This window comes from Glycine soja, chromosome 2 (assembly GCF_004193775.1).
Source record: "Glycine soja cultivar W05 chromosome 2, ASM419377v2, whole genome shotgun sequence".
Taxonomy (NCBI): domain Eukaryota; kingdom Viridiplantae; phylum Streptophyta; class Magnoliopsida; order Fabales; family Fabaceae; genus Glycine; species Glycine soja.
Genome location: NC_041003.1, coordinates 2,031,979 through 2,040,595, shown reverse-complemented (window position 1 = coordinate 2,040,595; position 8,617 = coordinate 2,031,979). Strand labels below are relative to the sequence as shown.

At 27.5% G+C, this 8,617-nt stretch overlaps 1 protein-coding gene across 1 annotated transcript; it reads right to left on the bottom strand.

The window, feature by feature from the left end:
* Positions 1–1,759: 1,759 nt before the first annotated feature.
* Positions 1,760–6,488, bottom strand: LOC114369399 (protein NRT1/ PTR FAMILY 2.13-like). Its single transcript, XM_028326635.1, has 4 exons — positions 6,432–6,488; positions 6,129–6,260; positions 5,167–5,520; positions 1,760–2,053 (listed from the first exon to the last, which is right to left on the bottom strand). Exons 1-4 carry the CDS (start codon positions 6,486–6,488, stop codon positions 1,760–1,762), a joined length of 837 nt encoding a protein of 278 aa, XP_028182436.1.
* Positions 6,489–8,617: the final 2,129 nt, after the last annotated feature.

The following is an 8,617-nucleotide window of genomic DNA, read 5'->3' as shown; positions in this document are numbered from 1 at the left end:
TTCTTAAAAATAAAGTATCTTTTTATAGGTAAGCTTTCTCTCTTTCAATTATATTTATTTCTTTTTGGTCTTTATATTTCTACAAATAATTTAATTAAGTCTCTCAACTTTTTTTTCTTTTAATTGGATTCTTAAACTTTATATTTTTTCAATTAGGTTCTCTTGTCTAGTTGTCATAATAAAAATTAACCACAAATACCTAAAAATACCTAATAAGAGGTGCAATAGTAGAATGATACTTTTGGAATGTGTTTGTTAGTAAAATTGAGTCAATTATAAAAGAAAATTATAAAGCCAAACAATTATAAGAAACTTATGAAAAAAATACTTGGTTTGAATCGACTTGTAAAAGTTAAAATCCTACAAAAATATCTCACAATTAATACAATTGTGCTTAAAATCAAGGACCCAAATTAAAATAAAAAAATTCAAAGATCTAATTAAAATTAGGTAAAAGTTTGGTGACCCACGGAATAATTAAACCTATATTTTTTCATAACACATATTTTATAAATTATTACATTAAATTAAATCAATCATTCAATTAATTATTTTAGAGAAAAGAGCATTAAAGCACCTTGTACTTTTATCCATTTGATGTGACTCACTAGCTACATATTTAATTTAAAAGGCCCTCGTTTAATATTTATAACGAAAAAAGTAGTTGTGAAATAAGTCATAATTGTTAAATAAAAGTATATGTGAAAGAAAATAATTGTTAAAACTTCAAATATGTAAAACATCAAAAGTTTTGAAACAAAAACAAGAAGCTAAAATATCAAGAATATTGATCTAGAGAGAATAATACTTAAACTTTTATCGTTGTTTTAGCAAGATTTTTATATTTTTGGGCCTCAAGTTTGTCATATGCGATTTGAGTGCCTGCATTTTAAAATGAGCTATAGAAATATAAATTAATATTATCATAATTAATATGTATTAATGAATTAATATCAATATATTTAATTTAATAATGATAAACTAGTATATACTTATTAATATTAATATATATTTATTAAATAATATTGTCATAATTAATATGTATTAATAAATTAATATTAATATGTATAAGTTAATAACAATAAATTAGTACATATTATTAATATACTTCTATAGAAAAATAGTTAAATATAGTGAGACATAGATCCCTAATGCTATCTAAAATACACGCTTCATATTTTTTTTTACATGAATTTTCTTATAAATGTGGATCCTAGATGTTAAAACAAACACACAAGTAATCAGCTAGCTCTAACCCACAATGTTCAAATTGAACTATATGTTCCAGGAAGAAAAGAAAAAGGTAAGGTAAAAAACATTTTCAAGGACGGGGAACTTGCCTAACCTGTTGTGGATTCCATGATTATGCTGAGAAATTATTCATGATGTGTATAATCTTTTTCTTTAACACTGGTTCTGTAACCATATATATATATACTGATCAGCACGGACTAACCATATCATATATGCCTTGTTTCAAAATCACGCTTGACCATTATAAACAAGTTTTTGTAGATTATATATATGCAGTGATCGTATATTATTTATACACTAGCACTGTTCATGACACATGCTTTTTTCCCCCAAGTATTTAACATTTTATTGATCTAATAGGCATGTTTGAGAATTTGTTGTAAAATCACAATTGAGGCAAAAATAATTTTACTAAAGAATCAGGATCCTTCCTTTTGCGTTTGTTTTATTATTATCCGTTGGATTTACATTGGAATGCATGTGACCATATTTCTGAATTTAGTCTTTACAATCCTGCTATAAGGAAGTAAAAGTAATAGTAATCCAACCTTCCATTGTTGATGTCATCGTTCATCCAATCTGTTTTCCCTAGCCTTCGAGTCACTTTCTGCACAATGTTCACCAAGGTGCCAGCATAGTTTGAGAATGCAACCAAAAGATATTGCAATGAGTTACCTACACTTTTCATCTTCTCTGGCGATTCGCTGTTGTAGAACTCAATGTGTCCAACAATGGTGAACACTTCACAAAACCCTAGTAACACGAATTGGTGCACCCCTTCTTCGCCCTTCCACAAACCCTGCACTCAACATTGTGAGAACTGAGAAGATGTTACCAATTATGATCTTTTGAAGGCTTGTGAGCCCTTCTTCTTTTTGGTGATTTTTGCGAGAGATGGTTGCATGAAGAGTTCATAGCATGGGATCCATATGCCAATGGTGATTAAGGACACTACACTGAATGATGCAGAAGGGATTTCAAAGTGGGGTCCTATGTGAAGGTCCATTTTCATGGCTTGGGATACTGGAAAGGTGCTTTGTTGTGCATTGGGTATGAAACAGAGGATACCAGAAGCCCAAATTGGAAGAATTTTAATCAAACATTTGACTTCAACTTGCTGAATGATGCAAAGCCTCCTTGAGTTTGTGACTTGACCTTGTGAATCAAGTTCATTGTCTTGTATTAGAGCAGTTTGTTTAAACACCTGTGCAAAAAATCAAAATCTTGACTACACAATTAGCAAGGAGTTTGCCCTTAATTAATTAGACAAATAATGACATTTTCCCCAGTTTTTTTGCCATACTCCCATATGCTAAAGAGTTTAAATTTTATGTACAGTAATCATAAATAAATTTTTTTATATTGACAACTAATTAAAAATTATAATAAGTATGATTTTAAAGATATTTATAATAAAACTCAACACATTTATTGTATTTGACAGTTTGATGATGGTATAATTTTTTTTATTAAACTGCAACGTTCCTTTATACAAACTATTTACTCGTGAAAAGAAACAAAAAAGTTATTTTTTTTTTAATTTTGTAATTCTGTAATATTATATTTGGGAAGACATTTCACTTAGTTTTTAATTTTTTTTATTAACTAAAAAATTCATTTGTTTGTTTCATAAATAAATTTATTTTATAATTTTTCAATTGTTTGTTTCATAAATAAATTTATTTTATAATTTTTCAATAATTTTTAGTATTTTTTAAACTTTACTTGAGGTAGCGTTTTTTAAAACACTAACATCTAATTTTTTTTATTTTTTTATTTTTATCCTTAATATATTTATTAAATTTTTTGTTTATTTTTTATAATTACTAAATATGATTTATTTTTTATAATAAAAATATATTGAAAATATCTTTAAAAACATTTATTTAATAGTTATTTTTTACTTTAATAATAAGAATTGATATTTTTCTTATTTATGACTTGTAAATATGAAAAATAATGATTAAAATAAAAAAGATCCAGAAAAATATCAAAAATATAAATAAGGAAGATTTTTTTGCATTAAGCTCAAGTCCACTCTAGCAACTATAATAGGGATCAAGCCAAGGAGGAAAGACACAGCGAGTCTAAGAACACTTTAATACACGCTTAAAGCCTGAGAACTCTCACTTAGGAAATTCTTTCTTTTCTTTCATCATTTTCTATTCCCTTTTTCCATCTCTTCTCCTCCATCAAAATCCTTAATTAAGATTTGGCAGGCCTAAAAAGCCAAAAGATGTATTGTATACTTCATATCTATCAATGCAAACTTGTGTTTTCTTTTTTATTATCCTTTCTTGCTTTTAATTTCATGCATCATTCATCTTTGCATAATTTTTGGGGCTTGGGTGTTCGACAGAAGATAATCCTTAATAGAAATACAAGAAATTTTTTGCATGCATCTGTTTTAAGAAGTAGTCGCTCGATAGAGGATAATTTCTTATAGAACTAAAAGGAAGATGTATCTTAATAAAATCATTGCTAGACATAGAGTGATTGCATTATGTCCATGCTTCAAAGCAAGCATCTAGAATTAGAACTTCATGCATCTTATCTGTTGATTATTTGCAAAGACATTTGGGAGATAGATAGGTAAGATAGACTTGTTATCATGAGACATCAGGGACAAGTATTTTAATAGATGTGAATAGAAAAAATTCACCTAATTGATAGAGAAAAATCTCAAATAATACATCTTAGGCAAATAGGACATACTAGGTCCTAAAATTCTCATCCCATTGAATTTCCTATTATTTCTTCTGTTTTCTATTAATAGTTATTATTTTATACTCTACTCTTTTAAATTTATCTTTTATATCTCATCTTATCTTTTTATCTTATAAATTGGAAATCATCCGACATAAATATAAAACAAAGTCCCTCAATGAACTTCCAAGTCTTTATTACTTGGACATTTGGTGTACTTGCCAATCAGTTAACAATCCTTTTTAAATAAATTAGAATTTTCCTATTACTTAATATGAAATAATAGATCATAGGTTTATTCTAATTTATTTTATTTTTTATATTATGTTTTTTATATTTTTATATTACATTCTTAATTTAAGAATTATACTATTTATTTTATTGCTATAGCATTAGAAACCAAGACATTGATAATGATAGATGATAAGTTTTTTTTTCTTACTATAATTTTTTTGTTATACTATTTATTTTAACTATTGTACCACTTATAATATTTAATTATTATTTAAACACTATATTTTATCTATTTTTTAATTCTATATTAGATTATTTATTTTAACTACTATACTAATTAACATAATAAAAGTATAATGTCTACTAAATATATATATTTTTATATTATTTTAAACTTGACTGAACATATTTTAAGAAATAATATAAGATTAATAGTATAATACTTCACATGAAAAAATATAACATAAAATAATAGAATATAAATATATTTATTAGTTATTTTATATTTTTTAAGTTACTTTAGTAATTATTTATTAAATATTTTTAATTTAATAAATTAATTTTTTAACTTTTAAGTTACTAAGTAACTTTTCAGCTTCTCACTAATTTTATCGAAAATAACCTAAGAAATATTATTGTAATTAGAAGAGAACTAAATATTTACGTAATGTAAATCGTAATTAGAAGAGAAAGCTATTTTTTTATATATAGCATAGTCATATCACGATATTCAATAACAGAGAAAGATTGGCAACATTACCTAAGTTGTTTGGTTAAAGGAATCTTCAGGTCTTCGTCATCTTTTAGTGGGGGATCATAGTAAGCATTCTCTTCATTCGATGGATTTTGGAGGCGATACTTCTTACAAGCTGCAGCAAATTAACACTTGTGCGATACTAGAAAATATGCTTCACTCTGTGGAACGTAGGCATAAACTCTTGTTCCTGCGAAAAATAAGATAACTGCACATACCATGAGCAAACCTAGTGTGCCAAACCCCAATACCCAGTTTTTGTTTTGGATGTAAACTATTATAGTCAAACTGGTCAATTGGACCAACGTTTGTGCAGTGTAGTACCAGCTAAAGAAGTTGCTTACTCCTTTCTTTCCTTCAGAAGAAGTTGTGTCAAATTGGTCAATGGCAAATGTAATAGAGCATGGTTTGATTCCACCTGTGCCTACGGCCATCCAACTCAGCCCTAAAATTAAGATGGCAATCTGAGTAGTCGTTGGGGTAAGACGCACTTGCTGGCCAGAAGGGTCAGATGTGCATCTTGGGGGATGAAATTGTGGCACCCAGGCTGTTAGTGTTAGTATCAGCATTCCCTAATTAATCGCCAACAGAGCAAAAGATTAAGTCATGCTCATCCACAAAAAAGACAAGCTGAGTTCTTTTATTTAATTGTGCATATTTCACATAATTTGATTTTAAAAGTTATTTTCATGACATTTTAATTTTTACGATCTGACAATCATATGTGGGTACAGTTTTGGCTATCACTTAAGCACTTAATGTGTTAATTTAATTATTTTAACGATATTAAATGATATCAACTGATAATAAAATGATTAAATTGATTGATTATATATTATTTCAGTGACAATTTTATTAATATTTTAATTTTAGGAACTAAATTAATTAATAATTTATAATTTTAGAGACTATATATTTTGTTATTTACTAATTTCAGTGGCTACTTTAAGTGACAACTACAATTTTAGGGACTGAACGAGTAATGCGAACAAAATGGTAACTTTTGTTAATTTTATGAATTTGTAAGGTGAGGGAATGAAATCAGTGTAAAGTGATGTTGCCTGAAATCAGGACTTATACCAAATTTAATCCTAACAACTAAGATTTCAAATTAAATTAACATGCATGTAAGGTTTGGTATATGTTACATGTGTTTTGACAATAATGGATGAAAGCATACCGCAAGTGTTCGAAAAGATGATATGGCAATGGTTCTGAATTTTCCCAAATAGGAATCAGCAACAGCTGCACCAATAAGTGGTATGCAATTGCTCACTCCACTCCATATCCCAATAATATTTGAGGCACCAACCTGACCCAAGTTGAAGAATTTCACCAAATACACCATGAAATTGCTGTCATGCCGAATGCTGTCCTCTCAATTGTCTCATTTCCTGCAAATCGCTTAGTTAATTATTAGATCAACTTGTGATAACAAATGGAACATCATTAAATATATTGTATACTTGCATGTACATTTTACGTTTAGATAGAGACCTAAGATGTAAGGAATGGCCTTCCATCCAGGTTTTTTCTCCATTGCTCATGCATTTGAGGAACCCAAATCATTATGTGGTGGTTTTTTTGAATTCCATCTCCTGCAGCAGCTGGACCAGAAAGATTTTGTGTCCTTTCTTTGGTTATCCACCTCCATTAGTACTGGTTTTAACCAAAGTATCTTTTGTATGTCTTATAAGACTTGCCTCCTAACAAACGAATAAGTACTTGTTGGAAATAGACTTATAATTTGATTAAATAATTATTTCTTTCTCAGCTTTCAAAGAGACGTTAAATTAATAAAAAAAGATATATTGTTTCTTATAATTAAGGGTTACCAAAAAACTGAAGAAAAAAATGCCCAACAGCAGTTACGGTGTGGGCACAAAAGAGTACTATTAGGGAAAGGCATGCATGAAAATCAGCGATAAGAAAGAAAAAAAAGAAGATAAAGGATGTTTCTTGCAAGTGTAAACTTGAACGTGAAAATACAAGTTTGCATGCAGTACGTAGACATGCCTAATCTCTTTTAATTAGCTACGGTTACATGCATTTGTCATGCTTATGTAGTCGTTGGGGCAATGCTTTACCTGATTGATAAAAATTTTACCTGATTACTTGGATTCAATGCTTCTCGAGGCTATTAAAATCTTTTTAATAAAGCTCAACAAATAGGCGGAAGGTTGGCCACTAATTAGTAAACAAGAAAATATTATATTGTTTAGCCTTCCTTAGTTAGTTGAATAGTTGTAAGAATTATTGTAAAGTTATTATTATCGTCTGCCTCAAGTATACGATGAAAAAAATACACATTAATTAACTAAGAAAGTTGATTATATCATTTTAAATTAAAATATAATTTTTTTCAATTTATCTTTTATTGCAACTTGATATCAAAGATAAAAAAAGAGTTATTGAAATTACATCTCAATTAAATGAATGATATTTTAGAGATAATAACATTAAATTAAATAAGATAAAATTAATTTAAATTTTTTTATATTTGAGACCAAGAAAAAACATATATATTTTTTTTTATATTTGAGGCAAAATTGCTTGCTTTTTTTTATCTCTACCAAAGAGAGAGGGGAAAACTGTATGTTAGACTTTTTTTGTTAATGTTACATTTTTGTTTTATAAAAAGTTAAAAATTAATGCTAAGTATTTTGTTGTTGGTGAATGCCTTAAGCTTGGGCAGTAATAATCTTAATTTTGGACTAGTCCTGACTTCAACACACTTAAAAGTTTTTTTCCCCTTTTTAAATTTGTATTATCAGAAATTAAATTCAAAATTTTTCATGCAAACTTAACATATGTTGTTAACTCAGTTACGTTCATTAAATCCATTATAATACCTCATTAATACATTTAGAAGGGTGTGGAGGGACATGAGTTGGGCTCTCTTTTTATAAAAAATGACTAAGTTCAAAATATGGAATTGGTGAAGAAATACCTTAACAGTATTGACTTGAAATTAAAATAAAAAGATTGACTAAAAATATTAAATAAAAGTCACATTTATAATTTCAACCATGTATCAAATATTTATTAAATTTAAATGATTAAGAATTTTTTTGAAAGGAATAATTAAGAAATTTATAAATAAGAGATTCAATGTATTTTTTAATTAATACCTATGAATTAAAGAATTAGTTAAACCTTAAAAAAATATAGGTTAAGAAACATTAAAAGTTAGAGAACGTCAGTCTACTTGTCTTTGTAGGCTACAAATTTAGTGCTCTTCTTTATTCACTATATGTATACTTTTGGCGAGCCATAGAAACTCCAATTTGGTGGGGCCCATCATGGATTGATGGGTTAAGTGGGTTGATTCAACAATTATTTTTTTAAAAAAATAATCAATAACATTTTTTTTCTTTTAAAAAAAATGATTCATGATGAACCACCTACCCTAGAAGTCATTCAAATAAGGCATTTTAAATGATATTATTTAAGCATTTAATATTGCTGTTCAACTCATGTGGACAAATGGTCTAATGACACCATTCAAATTAAATGACATGCAAAATATCATGTCAAATACATAAACATTGTACAACATTTTTTAAAAAAGAAAATTAGATAGGTTATATGAACCAACTTGACTCTAACTTGTTTAGTCTACGGGTAAAGTAATTAATGTTGCGACAATATATTATGAACTTTTTTTAT

Coding starts and splice junctions, on each gene's coding strand:
- LOC114369399 (XM_028326635.1), bottom strand. CDS start 6,488: ATGGAGAAAAAACCTGGATGGAAGGCCATTCCTTACATCTTAGGTCTC. Junction 6,261..6,431: donor TCTTAGGTCTCTATCTAAAC/GTAAAATGTACA, acceptor AACTTGGGTCAG/GTTGGTGCCTCAAATATTAT. Junction 2,054..5,166: donor GCACACTAGGTTTGCTCATG/GTATGTGCAGTT, acceptor TGTTGAGTGCAG/GGTTTGTGGAAGGGCGAAGA.